Source organism: Balaenoptera musculus, chromosome 1 (genome assembly GCF_009873245.2).
Source record: "Balaenoptera musculus isolate JJ_BM4_2016_0621 chromosome 1, mBalMus1.pri.v3, whole genome shotgun sequence".
Classification (NCBI taxonomy): Eukaryota; Metazoa; Chordata; class Mammalia; order Artiodactyla; family Balaenopteridae; genus Balaenoptera; species Balaenoptera musculus.
In genome coordinates this window covers 129,227,566-129,248,396 of record NC_045785.1, presented here as the reverse complement: position 1 = coordinate 129,248,396, position 20,831 = coordinate 129,227,566, and the positions used below count along the sequence as shown (strand labels likewise).

At 39.1% G+C, this 20,831-nt stretch overlaps 1 protein-coding gene across 2 annotated transcripts in view; it reads left to right on the top strand.

Annotated features, from left to right (window-relative positions):
- The window catches only part of SLC9C2 (solute carrier family 9 member C2 (putative)), a 168,052-nt gene that overhangs the window by 26,625 nt on the left and 120,596 nt on the right, over positions 1-20,831 (top strand). For both annotated transcript variants that reach the window (XM_036825109.1, XM_036825113.1), the window contains exons 4-5: positions 4,816-4,910; positions 6,705-6,843. In XM_036825109.1, the coding sequence (XP_036681004.1) occupies positions 4,816-4,910; positions 6,705-6,843 (234 nt within the window). The remainder of the gene's footprint in view (positions 1-4,815; positions 4,911-6,704; positions 6,844-20,831) is intronic.

The following is a 20,831-nucleotide window of genomic DNA, read 5'->3' as shown; positions in this document are numbered from 1 at the left end:
AAAGGAGAGCAACCAAACCAATAAACAAATCCACCAATGATAACAAGTGCTGAAAACTATACTAAGATAAACATAAAAATCAGAAATTAGTCTGTTGCATACAGCAAACCCCAAGTCTACAGTTGCTCCCAAAGTTCACGGCCTTAATTTTGGGACGATCTGTTGTCTATTCAGGTATTCCAGAGATGCAGGGTACATCAAGTTGATTGTGGAGATTTAGTCCGCTGCTCCTGAGGCTGCTGGGAGACATTTCCCTTTCTCTTCTTTGTTCACATGGCTCCTGGGGTTCAGCTTTGGATTTGACCCTGCCTCTGCATGTAGGTCATCTGAGGGCGTCTGTTCTTTGCCCAGACAAGAGGGGGTTAAAGAAGCAGCTGATTCGGGGGCTCTGGCTCACTCAGGCTGGGGGGAGGGAGGGGTACGGTAGTTATAATTCGAATGCGGGGTGAGCCTGTAGCAGAGGCTGGTGTGACGTTGCAACAGCCTGAGGTGCGCCGTGTGTTCTCCCGGGGAAGTTGTCCCTGATCCCAGGACCCTGGCAGTGGCGGGCTGCACAGGCTCCCAGGAGGGGAGGTGTGGAGAGTGACCTGTGCTTGCACACCGGATTCTTGGTGGCTGCAGTAGCATCCTTAGCATTTCATGCCTGTCTCAGGTGTCCGCGCTGATGGCCGCGGCTCGCACCTGTCTTTGGAGCTCGTTTAGGCAGTGCTCTGAATCCCCTCTCCTTGTGCACCCCGAAGCAATGGTCTCTTGCCTCTTAGGCAGGTCCAGACTTTTTCCTGGCCTCCCTCCCAGCTAGCTGTGGCGCACTAGCCCCCTTCAGGCTGTGTTCACAGAGCCAACCCCAGTCCTCTCCCTGGGATCCGACCTCCGAAGCCCGAGCCTCAACTCCCAGCCCCCACCAGTCCCGGCCGGCAGGTGAGCAGACAAGCCTCTCAGGCTGGTGATTGCTAGTTGACAGCGATCCTTTGTGCGGGAATCTCTCCGCTTTGCCCTCTGCACCCCTGTTGCTGCGCTGTCCTCTGTGGCTCCAAAGCTTACCACACACCCACCCCCCGTCTCCACCAGTGAAGGGGCTTCCCAGTGTGTGGAAACTTTTCCTTCTTCACAGCTCCCTCCCAGAGGTGCAGGTCCTGTCCCTATTCTTTTGTCTCTGTTTTTTCTTTTTTCTTTTGCCGTACCCAGGTACGTGGGGATTTTCTTGCCTTTTGGGAAGTCTGAGGTCTTCTGCCAGCATTCAGGAGGTGTTCTGTAGGAGCTGTTCCACTTCTAGATGTATTTCCGATGTATTTGTGGGGAGGAAGGTGATCTCCGCATCTTACTCCTCCGCCATCTTGAAGATCCTCCCCAACCCTTTTGAAGTATGGTACTTTCACATCTACTTACAAAGTAGCTATAGCTGTATCATTTCATACAACCTAGCATCTGCTTCTGTTTTTTTCGTTCTGGAATGTCCTTCCCTTCAAATAGTCAAGCAAATACTGAATCCCTCCCCCTTTCGACCTATGTCTTTTTGGTGGCAATGTGGTACTATCAGGTAGTGGGTGAGGGGTGGGTAATTTGGCTTGGTAAGTGAAAAAGAGATGGTGAGGTAGAATGGTATATGATAAGAAGGTGATACAGACTCTGCCTTTAAGGAACTTATAGTCTAGAGGTAGAAGCAAAAAACAGGATAACAAAAAATTACAAGACAGATTAAATTCAGAGCTAAATCAAATGATAATCACTTCACAGTTGATAGAACAATGAGATCTACCTGGGGGAATTAGGAGTTTCACAGAAGTGCATTTTAAAGTAAGCTTTGAAGAATGAGTAGAATTTTGGTGGGTGGCAATGCAGAGAGGGCATCTTAGGTTGAGGAAACATAATAAGCAAAGAAATTCCGTGTAAACCTTTAGACAACCATTTATAAATATTTATTGAGCACCTCCTATGTGCTAAATACTGTTCTAGGAGCTGAGAATACATACACAACTAGGCATAAAACAATCTTTATGTTTATGGAGTTTACTTTCTAGTAGGGAGACACAGAAAATAAAATTATCTAAATCTATGTATCTATGCAGTGTTACAGAGAAAAATAGAGTGGTAACAGGGTTATGAAGTTGCCAGCAAGTGAATGAGCGAGAGTGTGTTATTTTATAGAGGGCAATCAGGAGAGGCTTCTCTGTTAAGGTGATGCTCGAGCAGAGACCTGAGGAACGAAGGAGTGAGCCCTGTTGACATCTGGGAGCAGAGGGAACAGGGAGTAAATAATGGACAGGGTCTCTGGATGAATGTTGCAAGGGATGAAGCTGGAAAGATAGTTTGTGGCTAGATAGATCTTGGAAGGCCCTGCATTTTATTCAGTAGTCAATAGGGGGTCATTTACAGAGCTTTGGGGAGAGGAGTGACATAATAATAAACTTATTGAGGGCTTTACTGTGTGACAGGCGCTGTGTCAAGACATCTGCGTGCATTATCCTATAATACGTTGTGTTTAATTCTTACAACAACCCTATGAGGATGTTACTATAATACTTCCATTTTCTAGATGGAGAAACTGAGGTTAGTGGGGTTAAGATATTACTATGGTCTGAAAGTTTGTGTTCCCCCCAAGTTCATATGTTGAAATCCTAATGCCCAATGTGATGGTATTAGGAAGTGGGGCCTTTGGGAGATGCTTAGGACATTTGAAGGTGGAGCCCTCATGAATGGGATTAGTGTTCTTATAAAAGAGTCCCCACAGAGTTCCCTAGCCCCATCCACTATGTGAGGGCACAGTGAGAAGGTGCTGGCAATGAAGGAAGAGGGTTTTCACTAGACTGCAACCATGTTGACAGCTTGATCTTGGACTTCCCAGCCTCCAGAACTGTGAAAAATAAGTTTCTGTTGTTTATAAACTATGTAGTCTGTGGTATTTTGCAGACTGAATGCAGTAAGACAGGTATGGTGGCATTAAGAGGATGCTTGCAGTAAGCTCCTTTCTCTACCAAGCCACCCAAAATACATATATGCTGTTAGTAAAATCAGTGTGCTTATTATATAAATGCAGTTCTATGACAAGTCCCTTAGTCCCCTCTTCCAGCTAATTCCTCTGCTAAACTTCATCCTGTATTGAAATTCTGGAGCCACTACTGACTCCAGGTCACCCAGCTAGTGGAGCCAAAACCTAAACCTTGGATTCCAGTTTAGGGAATTAATTCTGCTTGCAGCATGAATGGTGGGTTTGAAGCTGTGACTGACAAAACTATTCAGCTGCAAAAACGTGCTGTCTTTCATGAAAAAGGAAGGATGACTCAGGCTGGAGCTGAAGGCCAAGAGGATGGAGCCTTACACCACAGATGATTATCCCCAGGCTTTGATACCTAATAGAGTTTGCCCTGTGGGATTTCAAAATTACTTGGGAGTGTGGTGACTCCTTTTTTCCTCTAATTTCTCACTTTTTGAATGGCATTATCTATAACTGTTGCTCTGTGCCTGTTCCACAACTGTATTTTGGGAGCAGAGAACTTTGTTTTCTAGTTTCACAGGTCTACAGATGGAGAGGAATTTTACCCCAGGATAGATGGATCATACTAATGTCTCATGCAAACCTTGTTTAGATGATGAGATGAGACTTTTGAGCTGATGATATTTTAGATGAGCATTTGGACATGAGTTGATGTTGTAATGGGTTGAAACTTTTGGATGTTGGCATGGGGTAAATGTATTTTGCATGTGGGATAGGTGTGAGTTTTGGGATGTCAGAGGGCTGACTGTGGTAGGCTGAAAAAAGTCTGCCAAAGATATCTAGGTTCTAATCCCTGGAACCTGTGAATGTTACCTCATATGGGATTTTGCAGATCCTTAAATTAAGGATCTTCCGATGGGGAGATTATCCTGGATTATCCAGGTGGGACCTAGATGTAATTACAAGTGTCCTTATTATAAGTGAGAGGCAGGAGATTTGACACAGAAGAGGAGAAGGTGATTTGATGATGGAACTAGACATTGGAGTGGTGTAGTTTCATTGAAGATGGAGGAAGGAGCCACAGCCAAGGGGTACAGGCCGCCACTAGAGGTTGAAAACAGCAAGAAAATAGATTCTCCCTTCAGAGCCCCCAGAAGGAATCTTCCCTGCCAACACAATCAGCTAAACTGATTTCAGGCTTTTCGCCTCTAGAATTGTAAGAGGATAAACTATAAACTTGAGTTGCTTTAAGCCACCAAATTTATGGCAATTTGTTATAGCAGCCACAGGAAACGAATACATCAATTGTTAAATTAATTTGAGGCTAATCTACCATTTATTATATTCAGTTGTTCCATCTAGGAATATGGTAAATCTTCCCATTTATTTGAGTCTTATTTCTCTCAAAGTGTTGTAATTTTGTTTAACAGGTCTTGCAAATTTTGCGACGGGTGCTATAGAGAATGGAATTATTTTAAACACTTTTTTTTTTAAAGAGGGAAGCTATTTGAATTTATTTTGCAGGATAAAGAAGGGTAAAGCAAGTGACAGTTTTTCTCTTGGAAATGTTTTTTGTTCCTTTCCCCAGAGTAGATATTTTGATAGACTATAGTCTCTGTGGTATCAGGTATCACATTTTATATTTATTTGCTCTTTAAAAATTTTAGTGCAATTCTAGGAATACAGTGAGTGCCCCAAAGTGCTGTGCTAGTTGAATGTTATCCTTTTGAAGTTCCCCAAGGAAAACAACTGCAACAAATCTCCTATGCAGTCTTTATAAAGCTCTGGAGATATAAATGTACATTACAAACATGTAATGTTTGTAATGCATATTTTTTGGTCTTTGTCTTATTATTATGCACTTTACTGTTCTGTTCTTTCAGATGCAAGGCTGACGCTGAAAAAATATATTGCAAAGGTCTCTGCAATTGTTACAGATACAGCAAAGGGACCAGGGAAGCTTTTTAAGGAAGACAAGGTACTGCATTGTGATTATAGTTTGCTCTGAAGTCTTCTGAGATTTTTGCCTTGTATCTTTAATTTCTACACTAATGCACTAGAGGTAGATAGCAGTCCTCACTGCTCTCCTCTCCCTCCCTTCCTTCATTTTTTCCTTTCTTAATAAACTGCTGTATAGGGGAGGGGCACAGGAACAGCATTAATAGTACTGGCAGTGTTCTTGTTCCTCTGTTGATTAGTGGGATCCACTGATACTCATTTCATTATTTTGCTTTAAAACTTAGATATACATCATGTATTTTTGTAAATATGTATATACACAGTACATATTTTTTAACATATCAAATTTAACATAATGGTGAAAAAAGATACACAGATGTAAAGATAGCTAATTGTAAAGCCAGCTTGCCACATTTACTATATACTAAGTACTGCATGTGAACTAGTTTATTACTTTGGATGTACACTAAAAAAAAGATACACTCAAGGTGTTAGAAATGTGTTTGGGTTTTAAATTATTTCCTGCATTTCTGTACAGGAAGTTCTATGAATTTTCTGTGACTTATAATTCTGATGAAAAAGAATAGCTATTGCTAAAAGTATAAGACATCATCAAGTCTGAGAACATGCTAAGTTACACATTTCACTTGTTTGTAAAACACTTTACAAAATCTCTTATGAAACAAAATATAGGCAGAATTCTATTAGAATAGCTATTGCAGCTATTAGATCTGCAAAACAATCTTTCTGGCATGGACAGTGCTTTGTCAAACTAGTTACTATAAAAGCCTTTTTAATTTCAGTTTTCAAATATTTGGTTATTTGAGCTAGAAAATATAGTAATGATTAGAATAAAATAAAAATAAAACATCTAAAGCAAACTTAATAGTTTTCTCTTTTCCCTTTGCAGTCTTATTACCGTGTGGTTCTAATAACAATTTTGTGTTAATCTCATCATGCTTTCCCTTCACTTATATAAACATATGTATGCACACAGAGTTTTATAAGAGATTTTGCTTTTATAAAAATAGGATCATACTATACAAATTGTTCTTTAATTTTTTTTTCCTTTAAAGAAGATATTATGGATATCTTTATAAATACACTTTATTCTATATACTTCTGTATATACTACTGCTTATTTAATAATATGGACAGGACATATAATACATTTATTCATGTCTCTTTATTATTACAAACCATAGAGTAATGAACATCTTAAATCAGATATCAGCAGTTTGCTGCTCATGTACAAAGAGATGGTTTTGCAATGCAAACTGAGAGGTTTTCAGTGAGGTGGAGCTCTTTTTGCATTTCTTGCACTTTCTTCTCCTGTGAACCACCTGAGAAGGAATAAAATATCCTTGGCATTGTCCGTTGAGTTGCATGTAGCTCATACCATCCACCCATTTTTTTCCAACCTTTGCAAACACTTTTCTTTATCACAGGGCTCATTGAAAATAAAGAATTAGGGAGAAGGTGTAGACTGGCCCAAGGCTTCATGACTCTAGATTATGAGTTTCTTTATACGCACATTCCACTAATGTTAGAGCTGCACTGTCAGATATAGTAGCCCCTAGCCATATGAGATTATTTAAATTAGAATTAATTAAAATTAAAAATTCAGTTCCTCAGCCACTTTTCTAGTGCTCACTGGCTGTGTACGTCTAATGGTGACTGTATTGGACAATGCAGATACAGAACATTTCCATCATCACAGAAAGTTCTGTTGCACAGTGCTGGTTTAGAGATACTATAGAGTTTTATTTTTAAATAAACAAGTGGAAAGTAAATTCTTTGTTTCTGTCTCTAGAATACCATCCTCAATGCATGCCGTATAAAAAATGAATGGCTGGAAACCCATTTAGAAGCTTCCATTAATGAGCTTTTTGAGCAGAAACAGCAATTGGAGGATATTGTGACTCCTATCTTCACAAAAATGGCTACACCACGTAAGTTTTGGATAAAAATGGTTTGAATGTCAGAAAAGGTGAAAATTAGGTTCAATGTTGTTATTTCTGAGATAATCTGATTTCGACACTCTTCATTAAGTAGCCATTAACCTTGTTACAGGCACTAATCTGTAACTCAGTTTCATTGAGTTACAATATTAATAATAACTAAAAATAATGACAGAGTTATTTCTACAGAGAATGTCTAGTACTAATCTTATTACCATCATTAATCATTTAATTTTATGTAATTTACTATGGTTTTGACCAGTGACTTTCAACCAGGAAGACATGTCCTTCAAGGAGATAGAGTGGCAGAATTTGAAAAAAACATTTTCAGTAATGTAACTCTATAGTTTGAAAAACCTATTGTGGGAATACTGTCCTGTCAGTGGAGAAGGTGCACCATCAGAACCTTGGTGGCAGGTGTACCTAAGATTTAAAAAATATCAGCTTTATTGAGATAGAATTCTCATACCATAAAATTCACCATTTAAAAAATGAAAAATTCAGTGGTTTTCAGTATATTTTCAGAGTTATATAATCATCACCACTGTCTAATTTTAGAACATTTTACCAGCCCGAAGAGACACACCACATCTATTAGTAGTCACTGCCCATTCCTCCCTTCCACAAGTCCCTGGCAACTACTAATCTACTTTTTATCTCTATGGATTGCCTGTTCTGAACATTTCAGAGATAGATCATATAGTCTGTTGCCTTTTGGGTCTGGCTTCTTTCGCTTTGCGTGATGTTTTTAAGGTTCATCCGTGTTGTAGTATGTGTCAGTATTCCTTTTTATCGCTGAACAATAGTCCATTGTATGGATTCAAATTTATCCATTCATTAATTGATGGACACTTGAGTTTCTACTCATTTGACTATTATAAATAATGCTGCTATGAATTTTTGTGCACAAATTTTTGTGTGGCCACATGCTTTCATTTCTCTTGGGTATATATTTAGGAGTAGAATTGCTGGGGTCATATGGTACCTCTATTTCTGACCTTTTGAGGAATTGCCAAACTGTTTCCAAATTTCCATTCCCATAAGCAATATATATGAGGATTCCAATTTCTCCACATTGTTATCAACATTTATTATTATCTTAAAAAAATTGTTTTAGCTGTTCTAGTGGGTATGAAGTATCTTAATGTAGTTCTGACTTGCATTTCCTTAATTACTGGTGATGTTAAACATTTTTTCAAGTGCTTACTGGCCATTTGTATATTTTCTTTGGAGAGATGTCTCTGAATCTTTTGCCCATTTTTAAGTTGGGTTGTATTCTTATTTTTTTTAATTGAAGTATAGGTGATTTATAATATTATATTAGTTTCAGGTGTACAGCATAGTAATTCAATATTTTAATAGAATTTAAAGTTACTACAAAATAATGGGTACACTTCCCTGTGCTGTTCAATATAGCCTTGTTGCTTATTTATTTTATGTGTAGTGGTTTATATCTCTTAATCCCCTACCCCTATCTTGCCCCTCCCGTCTTCTCTCTCCCACTGGTAACCACTAGTTTGTTCTCTGTATCTGTGGGTCTGTTTGTTATATTCATTTGTTTTATAAAAAATTTTTTAGACTCCACATGTAAGTGATAACATAGAGTATTTGACTTTCTCTGACTTATTTCACTAAGCATAATACCCTCTAGGTCCATCCATGTTGTTGCAAATGGCCGAATTTCATTCTTTTTTATGGCTGAGTAAACATACATATATAAACACACACACACACACACACACACACACACACACATACACATATACACACACACACGACACATCTTCTTTATCCATTCATCTCTTTGTTTTGTTTTATTTTTTTTGTTTTTTGTTTTTTGGCCATGCCAGTCAGCTTGTGGGATCTTAGTTCCGCAATCAGGGATTGAACCTGGGCCCTGGCAGTGAAAGCACCAAGTCCTAACCACTGGACCGCCAGGGAGTTCCATATCCATTTATCTCTTGAGGGACACTTAGGTTGCTTTTATGTCTTGGCTATTGTAAACTGATGCTGCTATGAAAATTGGGATGTATGTTTCTTTTTGAATTAGTGTTTTCATTTTCTTCAGATATACACTCAGGAGTGGAATTGTTGGATCATATGGTAGTTCTATTTTTAGTTTTTTGAGGAATCTCCATACTGTTTCCACAGTGGCTGCACCAATTTACATTCCCACCAACAATGCAAGAGGGTTCCCTTTTTGCTATATCCTCGCCAACATTTGTTATTTGTGGACTTTTTGAAGATGGCCATTTTGACAGGTGTGGGGGGATAACTCATTGTGGTTTTGATTTGCAGTTCTCTGATGATTAGTGATGTTGAGTGTCTATTTGTATGCCTGTTGACCATCTGTATGTCTTCTTCGGAAAAATATCTGAATTTTGAAAAATTCAGATCTTCTGCCCATTTTTTAATCGGACTTTTTGGTTTTTTGATATTGAGTTGTATGAGCTGTTTGTATATTTTGCATAAAAACCCCTTGTTGGTTGCATCATTTGCAGATATTCTGTAGGTTGTCTTTCCGTTTTGACCACGGTTTCCTTTGCTGTGCAAAAGCTTTTAAGTTTAATTAGGTCCCCTTTGTTTATCTTTGCTTTTGTTTCTTTTGCCTTTGGAGACAGATCCAAAAAATTATTGCTATGATTTATGCCAAACAGTGTTCTGCCTATGCTGTGTTATAGGAGTTTTATCATTTCAGGTCTTACATTTAGATTTTTAATCCATTTTGAGTTTATTTTTATATATGGTGTGAGAAAATGTTCTAATTTCATTCTTTTACGTGTAGCTGTCCAGTTTTCCCAGCACCACTTATTTAAGAGACCATCTTTTCTCCATTGTATAGTCTTGCCTCCTTTGTCATAGATTAATTGACCATAAGTGTGTGGGTTTATTTCTGGGCTCTTTGTTCTGTTCCCTTGATCTAATTATCTGTTTTTGTGCCAGCACCATGCTGTTTTGATTACTGTAGTTTTGTAGTATACTCTGAAGTCAGGGCATGTGATACCTCCAGCTTTGTTCTTTTTTCTCAAGATTGCATTGGCAAATTGGGGTCTTTTGCGGTTACATATAAATTTTAGTATGATTTGTTCTAGTTCTGTGGAAAATGCCATTGGTATTTTGAGAGAGATTGCATTAAGTCTGTAGATTGCTTTGTGTAGTGTGGACATTTTAACAATATTAATTCTTCTAATCCAGGAACATGGGATGTCTTTCCATTTCCATTTATTATCTTCAAATTCTTTCATTCATGTTTTATAGTTTTCAGAGTATAGGTTTTTCACCTCTGAGGTTACAGTTATTCCTAGGTTTTTTTAATGTGATTTTGAATAGGATTTTAAACAGGCTTGTTTTCTTGCTTTCTCTTTCTGATAGTTCATTATTAATGTATGGAAAAGCAACAGATTTTTGTATATTAATCTTGTATCCTGCAACTTTACTGAATTCATTTATTAGTTCTAATAGTTTTTTGGTGGAGAATTTAGGGTTTTCTATATAGAGTATCATGTCATATGCAAATAGTGACAATTTTACTTCTTCCTTTCCAATTTAGATGCCGTTTGTTTCTTTTTCTTCTCTGACTGCTGTGGCTAGGACTTCCAAAACTGTGTTGAATAAAAGTGGCGTGAGTGGTCATCCTTGTCTTGTTCCTGATCTTAGAGGAAATGCTTTAAGCTTTTCACTGTTGAGTATGATGTTAGCTGTGGGTTTGTTGTAAACGACCTTTGTTATGTTGAGATATGTTTCTCATTACCAACTTTGACGAGAGTTTTTATCATGAATGCATGTTGAATTTTATCAGATGTTTTTTCTGTGTCTTTTGAGATGACTATGTGATTTTTATTCATGTTTTATAAATGTGGTAGATCACATTGATTGATTTGCAGATACTGAACCATCCTTGCATCTCTGGGATAAGTCCCACTTGATCATGGTATATGATCCTTTTAATGTATTTTTGAATTCGGTTTGCTAAAATTTTGTTGAGAATTTTTGCATCTATAGTCATCAGAGTTATTGGCCTGTAATTTTCTCTTTTTATAGTGTCTTTGACTCATTTTTTTTTGCTTTTTAAAAAAATTTTAATAGATATTTATTGGAGTATAATTGCTTCACAATACTGTGTTAGTTTCTTTTGTACACCAAAGTGAATCAGCCATATGCATACATATGTCTCCATATCCCCACCCTCTTGAGCCTCCCTACCATCCTCCCTATCCCACCCTTCTAGGTTATCGCAAAGCACCAAGCCGATCTCCCTGTGCTATGCTGCTGCTTCCCACTAGCTAACTGTTTTACATTTGGTAATGTATATATGTCGATGCTACTCTCACTTCGCCCTAGCTTCCCCCTCCCACCCCGTGTCCTCAAATCTGTTCTCTACGTCTACCTCTTTATTTCTGCCCTGCAACTAGGTTCATCAGTATCATTTTTTTTTTTAGGTTCCATATATATGTGTTAGCATGCGGTATTTGTTTTTCTCTTTCTTACTTCACTCTGTATGCCAGACTCTAGGTCCATCCACCTCACTACAAATAACTCAACTTCATTTCTTTTTATGGCTGAGTAATATTTCATTGTATATATGTGCCACCTCTTCTTTATCCATTCATCTTTTGATGGACATTTAGGTTGGTTCCATGTCCTGGCTATTGTAAATAGTGCTGCAGTGAACATTGTAGTACTTGTCTCTTTTTGAAGTATGGTTTTCTCAGGGTATATGCCCAGTAGTGGGATTGCTGGGTCATATGGTAGTTCTATTTTTAGTTTTTTAAGGAACTCCATACTGTTTTCCATAGTGGTTGTATCAATTTACATTCCCACCAACAGTGCAAGAGGGTTCTGTTTCACCACAGTCTTTCCAGCATTTATTGTTTCTACATTTTTTGATAGTGGCCATTCTGACCAGTGTGAGGTGATACCTCATTATAGTTTTGATTTGCATTTCTCTAATGATTAGTGATGTTGAGTATCTTTTCATGTGCCTCTTGGCCATCTGTATGTCTTCCTTGGTGAAATGTCTATTTAGGTCTTCTGCCCATTTTTTAATTGGATTGTTTGCTTTTTTGATATTGAGCTCCATGAGCTGTTTGTATGTTTTTGAGATTAATCCTTTGTCTGATTTGCAGTATTTTCTCCCATTCTGAGGGTTGTCTTTTTGTCTTGTTTATGGTTTCCTTTACTGTGCAAAAGCTTTGAAGTTTAATTAAATACCGTTTGTTTATTTTTGTTTTTATTTCCGTTGCTCTAGGAGGTGGGTCAAAAAAGATCTTGCTGTGGTTTACATCAAAGAGTGTTTTTCTTATGTTTTCCTCTAAGAGTTTTATAGTGTCTGGTCTTACATTCAGGTCTTTAATCCATTTGAAGTTTATTTTTGTGTATGGTGTTAGAGAGTGTTCTAATTTCATTCTTTTACATGTAGCTGTCCAGTTTTCCCAGTACCACTTATTGAAGAGGCTGTCTTTTCTCCACTGTATGTTCTTGCCTCCTTTGTCGTAAATTAGGTGCCCATATGTGTGTGGGTTTATCTCTGGGCATTCTATCCTGTACCATTGATCTATACTGTTTTTGTGCCAGTACCATACTGTCTTGATTACTGTAGCTTTGTGGTATAGTTTGAAGTGGGTGAGCCTGATTCCTCCAACTGCATTTTTCTTTCTCAAGATTGCTTTGGCTATTTGGGGTCTTTTGTGTTTCCATATGAGTTGTAAAATTTTTTGTTCTAATTCTGTGAAGAATGCCATTGGTAGTTTGATAGGGATTGCATTGATACCGTAGATTGCTTTGGGTAGTATAGTGATTTTCACAATATTGATTCTTCCAATCCAAGAACATGGTATATTTTTCCATCTGTTTTTGTCATCTTTGATTTCCTTCATCAGTGTTTTATAGTTTTCTGAGTACAGGTCTTTTGCCTCCTAGGGCAGGTTTATTCCTAGGTATTTTATTCTTTTTGTTGCGATGGTAAGTGGGATTGTTTCCTTAATTTCTCTTTCTGATTTTATGTTGTTGATGTATAGGAATGCCAGAGATTTCTGTGCATTAATTTTGTATCCTGCAACCTTACCAAATTCATTTATTAGTTCTAGTAGTTTTCTGGTGACATCTTTAGGATTTTCTAGGTATAGTATCATGTCATCTGCAAACAGTGACAGTTTTACTCCTTCTTTTCCAATTTGGATTCCTTTTATTTCTTTGTCTTCTCTGATTGCCATGGCTAGGACTTCCAAAACTATGTTGGATAATAGTGGCAAGAGTGGACATCCTTGTCTTGTTCCTGATCTTAGTGGAAATGCTTTCAGTTCTTCACCACTGAGGATGATGCTTGCTGTGGGTTTGTTGTATATGGCCTTTATTATGTTGAGGTAGTTTCCCTCTATGCCCATTTTCTGGAGAGTTTTTATCATAAATCGGTGTTGAATTTTGTCAGAAGCTTTTTCTGCATCAATTGAGGTGATCATATGGTTTTTATTCCTTAATTTGTTAATATGGTGTATCGCATTGATTGATTTGCATATATTGAAGAATCCTTGCCTCCCTGGGATAAATCTCACTTGATCATGGTGTATGATCCTTTTAATGTGTTGTTGGATTCTGTTTGCTAGTATTTTGTTCTGGATTTTTGCATCTACGTTCATCAGTGATATTGGTCTACAATTTTCTTTTTTTGTGATATTTTTTCTGGTTTAGGTATCAGGGTGATGGTGGCTTTGTAGAATGAATTTGGGAGTATTTCTCCCTCTGCAATTTTTTGGCAGAGTTTGAGAAGGGTGGGTGTTAGTGCTTCTCTAAATGTTTGATAGAATTCACCTGTGAAGCCATCTGGTCCTGGAGTTTTGTTGGTTGGAAGATTTTTAATTATAGTTTCAATTTCATTACTTGTGATAGGTCTGTTTATATTTTCTAATTCTTCCTAGTTCAGTCTTGGAAAATTGTACCTTTCCAAGAATTTGTCCATTTCTTCGTGGTTGTCCATTTGATTGGCATATAGTTGTTTGTAGTAGTCTCCTATAATCCTTTGTATTTCTGCGGTGTCATTTGTGAGTTCTCCTTTTTCATTTGTAATTTTATTGATTTGAGTCCTCTCCCTCTTTTTCTTGAGGAGTATGGCTAATGGTTTATCAATATTGTTTATCTTCTCAAAGAACCAGCTTTTAGTTTTATTGATCTTTGCTATTGTTTTCTTTGTTTCTATTTCATTTATTTCTGCTCTGATCTTTATGATTTCTTTCCTTCTACTGACTTTGGGTTTTCCTTGTTCTTCTTTCTCTACTTGTTTTAAGTGTAGGGTTAGATTGTTTATTTGAGATTTTTCTTGTTTCTTGAGGTAGACTTGTATTGCTATAAACTTGATTCTTAGAACTGCTTTTGCTGCATCCCATAGGTTTTGGATCATCGTGTTTTCATTGTAATTTGTCTGTAGGTATTTTTTGATTTCCTCTTTGATTTCTTCAGTGATCTCTTGGTTATTTAGTAACGTATTGTTTAGCCTCCATGTGTTTGTGTTTTTTATGTTTTTTCCCTGTAATTGATTTCTAATCTCATAACGTTGTGGTCAGAAAAGATGCTTGATATGATTTGAATTTTGTTAAATTTACTGAGGCTTGATTTGTGACCCAAGATGTGATCTATCCTGGAGAATGTTCTGTGTGCACTTGAGAAGAAAGTGTAATCTGCTGTTTTTGGATGGAATGTCCTGTAAGTATCAATTAAATCTATCTGGTCTGTTGTGTCATTTAAAGCTTGTGTTTCCTTATTAATTTTCTGTCTGGATGATCTGTCCATTGGTGTAAGTGAGTGATCTGTCCATTGGTGTAAGTGAGGTGTTAAAGTCCCCCTCTATTATTGTGTTACTGTCGATTTCCTCTTTTATAGCTGTTAGCAGTTGCCTTATGTACTGAGGTGCTTGTGTGTTGGGTGCATAAATATTTATAATTGTTAACTCTTCTTCTTGGATTGATCCTTTGATCAGTATGTGGTGTCCCTCCTTATCTCTTGTAACAGTCTTTATTTTAAAGTCTATTTTGTCTGATACGAGTATTGCTACTCCAGCTTTCTTTTGATTTCCATTTGCATGGAATATCTTTTTCCATCCCTTCACTTTCAGTCTGTCTGTGTCCCTAGGTCTGAAGTGGGTCTCTTGTAGACAGCATATATATGGGTCTTGTTTTTGTATCCATTCAGCCAGTCTGTGTCTTTTGGTTGGGACATTTAATCCATTTACATTCAAGGTTATTATCGATATGTATGCTCTGATTACCATTTTCTTAATTGTTTTGGGTTTGTTTTTGTGGGTCATTTTGTTCTCTTGTGTTCCCACCTAGAGAAGTTTCTTTAGCATTTGTTGTAAAGCTGGTTTGGTGGTGCTGAATTCTCTTAGCTTTTGCTTGTCTGAAAAGCTTTTGATTTCTCTGTTGAATCTCAAGTAGATCCTTGCTGGGTAGAGTAATGTTGGTTGTAGGCTTTTCTGTTTCATCACTTTAAGTATATCCTGCCACTCCCTTCTGGCCTGCAGAGTTTCTGCTGAAAAATCAGCTGATAACCTTATGGGGATTACTTTGTATGTTATTTTTTGTTTTTCTCTTGCTGCTTTTAATAGTTTTTCTTTGAATTTAATTTTTGTTAGTTTGAGTAATATGTGTCTTGGTGTGTTTTTCTTAGGGTTTATCCTGTATGGGACTCTCTGCACTTCCTGGACTTGGGTGACTATTTCCTTTCCCATGTTTGGGAAGTTTTCACCTATAATCTTTTCAGATATTTTCTCAGACCCTTTCTTTTTCTCTTCATCTTCTGGGACCCCTATAATTCAAACGTTGGTGCGTTTAGTGTTGTCCCAGAGATCTCTGAGATTGTCTTCAATTCTTTTCATTCTTTTTTCTTTATTCTGCTCCTTGGCAGTTATTTGCACCATTTTGTTTTCCAGCTCACTTATTAGTTCTTCTGCCTCAGTTATTGTGTCATTGATTCCGTCTAGTGTATTTTTCATTTCAGTTATTTGTTTGTTCTTTAGTTCTTCTAGATCTTTGTTAAACATTTTTTAATTTTCTCAATCCATGCCTCCATTCTATTTCTGAGATTCTGGATCATCTTTACTATCATTACAATGAATTCTCTTTCAGGTAGATTGCCTATTTCCTCTTCATTTGTTTGGTTTTGTAGGTTTTTACCTTGTTCCTTCATCTGTGACATATTTTTTTGCTGTCTCATTTTTTTCTCTTTTTTTAATGCGTGGGATTGTGTTCCTGTCTTGGTGATTGTTTGGCCTGAGGCTTTCCGCACTGGAATTTGTAGGCTGTTAGGTAGAGGTGGGTCTTGGTGCTGAGATGAGGACCTCTGTGAGACCTCACTCCAATGAATATTCCCTGGGGACTGAGGTTCTCTGTTAGTCCAGTGGTTCGGACTCGGAGCTCTCACTGCAGGAGCTTCGGCCTGATCCCCGGCTCGTGAACCAAGATACTGCAAGCCACATGGGGTTGCAAAAAAAGAAAAGAGAACCATAACAAAGTAAAAAATAGAATTAAACTAGTAAACTAACAGATATATGAGAAAGAATATAAAAATAAAAATGTAGATAAATAAACAACCAGAATTTACAACTGTACCACAATAGTGAAAAAGAGGAGGGAAAAAAAAAAAAGAAAAAAGTTGGGGGGTGGCCTTAGCTGTGGAGAGCGGGGCCTAAGCAAGGGCAAGGTTTGGATGGTGGGCGTGGCCTATGCTCAGGACCCACAGGGCTGGAAAAGGCCCTGGGGGCTGTGGGGGGCAGGGCTTAGCCTCAACGCAAAAGAAGGGGCTCAGGCTTGCCCACCACCCCTGGTCTCAGAGGGTGGGGGACCTCACCTGGGAGCCCAGGAGGCTTCCTGGGCGCGAATGGGTGGGGCAAATGCCCTCTGCTCCTCTCCTGCTCCTCTCAGAGGACCCCTCCTGCCTGCCTCTCCTGATCTCCCTGGTGTCCCCCCCTATGCCCCCAGTACCAATGTGGCCATGGGGAAGGGGAGCCCTGGAGGGTAGGAGACCACCCTGGGAACTCAGCAGGCTCCCTGGGCCCGAGTGGGTGGGGCAGTTGCCCTCCGCTGCTTTCCCACTCCTCCTGGAAGGCTCTTCCTGCCTGCCTCTTCTGATCTCCCGGCCTCAAGGGTGCTGATCCTGTCTGGCCTCCACTTCTCTTCCCCGCTCAGTCCCACCATTTCACTTGGGGGTTCCTCCCGTCTCCTTGGGCATCAGGGTTTCCCACCAGCGGCTGGCAGGTGCCCTAGTTGTGGGGAGACGCTAACTTGGAGTCTTCCCACACCTCCATCCTGACTCATTTTGGTATTAGGGTAATGGTGGCCTCATAGAATGCATTTGGGAGTGTTCTCCCATCTTAAAAATTTTTCAGAATAGTTTGAGAAGGTTAGGTATTAACCCTTCTTTGTATGTTTGGTACAATTCTTCTGTGAAGCCATTCAGTCATGTCTTTTGCTTTCTGGAAGTTTTTAAAATTACAATTTCCATTTCACAGGTAGTGATTGGTCTGTTCAGATTGTCTATTTCTTCTTGATTTAGTCTTTGAAAGTTGTATTTTTCTAGAAATTTAACCATTTCCTCTAGGTTGTTCAATTTGTTGGCATGTAACTGTTCATAATATTCTCTTATGATTTTTTGGTATCTCTGTGATAGCAGTTGTTATTTCTCCTCTTTCATTTCTTATTTTGTTTATTTGGGTCTTCTCTCTTTTTTTTCCTTGATGAGCCTGGCTAAAGGTTTATCAATTTTATTTACCTTTTCAAAAAAACAGTTCTTCGTTTCATTGATCTTTTCTATTGTTTTTTGGTCTCTATTATATTTGTTTTCACTCTGATACTTATTTTTTTCTTTCCATCTGCTAACTTTGGGCTTTGTTTGTTTTTCTTTTTCTAATTCCTTTTTTAAAAATGACAGTACTTTAAATTTATTATTTATTTTATTTATTTATTTTGGCTGTGCTGGGTCTTAGTTGTGGCATGTGGGATCTTCATTGTGGTATGTGGGATCTTTAGTTCTGGCATGCGGACATCTTATTTGTGGCATGCGGACTTCCTAGTTGTGGCATGTGAACTCTTAGTTGTGGCATGCAGGCTTCTTAGTAGCAGCATGTGGGCTTCTTAGTTGCGGCACACAGGCTTCTTAGTTGCAGTATGTGAACTCTTAGTTGTGGCATGCATGTGGGATCTAGTTCCCCGACAGGGATCAAACCCCGGCCCCCTGCATTGGGAGCACGGATTCTTACCCACTGGACCACCAGGGAAGTTCTTCTAATTCCTTTACATGGAAGGTTAGGTTGTTTATTTGAGATATTTTTATTTCTTGAGGTATACCTATATTGCTATAAACTTTCCTCTTAGAACTGCCTTTTCTACATCCTCTATAGATTTTGGAAAGTTGTGTTTACATTTTCGTTTGTCTTGAGGTATTTTCTGTTTTTCTCTTTGGTTTATTTTTTGACTCATTGGTTTTTTAGTAGCATGTTGTTTAGTCTCCACATGTATGTATTTTTCTTCTTATTGTTGAATTGTAAAGGTTTTTATGTATCTTGGGTTCAAGTCTCTTATCAGATATATGACTTGCAAATATTTTCTCCCATTATGTGGATTATCTTTTCATTTTCTTAATTGTGTTCTTTGAAGCACAAAAGACTTTAAGTTTGATGAAGTCTAATTTATCTATTTTTCCTTTTGTTGATTGTGCTTTGTGTCATATCTAAGAAACATTGCCTTATCTAAGGTCACCAATATTTACTTTTATGTTTTTCTGTAAGAGTTTTGTAGTTTTTTTAGCCCTTATGTCTAAACATGTCTGTGATCCATTTTAAGTTAATTTTTGTATATGGTGTGAGGTAGGGGGTCCAGCTTCATTCTTTTGTATGTGGATACCCAGTACTTAAGATTTTTATGTTTATCAAAAGGGACCATGGTTTTTTAAAGGTTAAGGCACTGAATCTGTTCTAGGTAGTATGACAAACTGTCCCTTGCCAACTGTACCTAACGTCAAATGAGCATATACATAGCACTCTCCTAGGTCCCCTGAAGGGAAATAGATGCCTTTGCACCATCCTTGTCTTTAAGGAGTCCACCAACCACTTTGTGAGTAAACATGCCTACTTGAAAAGATAAACTAAGAGCTGTGTATGTTCAGGGAAGCCTAAGCATAAAGAGAAGGCATCATGAAGAAAGAGGAATTGCCTGAAAGGATAGGTTACCAAGGTGGAATATGTAGGGAATTCTGGAATGAAAGCACAACATAATGATGAAAAGTTGAAATATGGGACTAGGGAAGTGGTCAGTATCCATTTGGCTGATTGTAGTTGAGTACGCATTAAGGAAGAGTAGAAAATAAGGTTGGAAAGTTAGCTTGTGATCATTTCATTAAAAGTACTGAATTAGGGACTTCCCTGGTGGTGCAGTGGTTAAGAATCCGTCTGCCAATGCAGGGGACACAGGTTTGATCCCTGGTCCGGGGAGATCCCACATGCCATGGAGCAGCTAAGCCCGTGTGCCACAACTACTGAGCCTGCGCTCTAGAGCCCGTGAGCCACAGCTACTGAGCCCACACGATGCAACTACTGAAGCCCAAGTACCTAGAGCCCGTGCTCTGCAACAAGAGATGCCTCCGCAATGAGAAGCCCACGCACTGCTATGAAGAGTAGCCCCCGCTCGTTGCAACTAGAGAAAGCCCGTGCATAGCAACAAAGACCTAACACAGCCAAAAATAAAATAAATAAATTTTTAAAAAGTACTGAATTATAAGCTTCAAAGTTTGGACTTTACTTTCAGTGCAGTGGGTTGCCATTAAAGGCTTTGTTTGGGGTAGGAGAGACGAGGGATTAAGTAGTGGAGAATAATCTGGCTGTCCTTGCAAAATGGATTGGAGGAAGAGACCAGAGGGAGTGAGACCAGTATAGTCCAGGAATGAGATGGTTAAGACGAGTTGTTGGTTATACAGTTCAATTCCCACCTTTCCCCCCCAAACCACCACTATTGTTAGTCTGGACCAACAACCCTCCCTCCTTCCCTTCTCACCTCTGAGGAAGAATTGCAGAGGCTCCAATCAAGATGGTGGAATAGAACGATGTAGAGCTCACCTTTTCCCACAAATACATAATGAATACATCTACATGGGGAACAGTTATCACAGAATACCTATTGAATTCTGGCAGAAAATCTCAGACACGCAGAAGTGCGAGGAAGATCTCCATGTAACCGGGTAGGATGGAAGAAAAAAAAAAAAAAAAGGAAGCAAGCAGGATAGGACCTGTGCCCCTGGGAGAGAGCTATGAAAGAGGAAAGGTTCTCGTACCCTGGGAAGCCCCAGCACTGGTGGGGAGATCACCTGGGACAGAAAGGGAGCTTCAGAGGCTTGGAGGGGAGCGTAGAAGCTGGTTTGTAGCAGGCAGAACAGAGAGAGACCGGCACAGAGGATCCATGCTACCTTGCTGCAGTCCCCAGTCCGAGACGTGGACCTGCTAGTAATACATGCGAAGGCTGGTTGCTAAAACTCGGGCTTCAGAGGACAGACCTGGGGAGAGGACTGGGGTTAGCCCTGCGGAAACAGCCTGAAGGGCCTGGAGTGTGGTAAGGGCTGCAACCAGGAGTGTATGTGGAAGAAGCCTGGCCCACCATAGAAGTGAAGTGCCATTGTTAAGAGGCACTCGAAGAGAAGGGCAGGACCCGCCATTGCAGCCTCACTTTTGGCATGCTTACGGCCAGTGTGTGCCGCCATTGAAACCCCATTGTTAATGCATGAGTGAAGTGGGGGGTGGGGCTTGCCATAGCAGCCTCTTTCTCATTGCCATCTCTACGAGCTCTGGGAGCATGCAAGCACCAGCAGGTTGCCCACATGCGGAGGCAGGGCTGAAAGCAGAGCCTTCCCCCCATGGCATGTGATCCACAGCACCGCCGCTTGCTTTGTAAACTCAGTGCCTGTGGGACATCCGAGTGGAAAACGGGTGCTCCTATGGCTGGGAC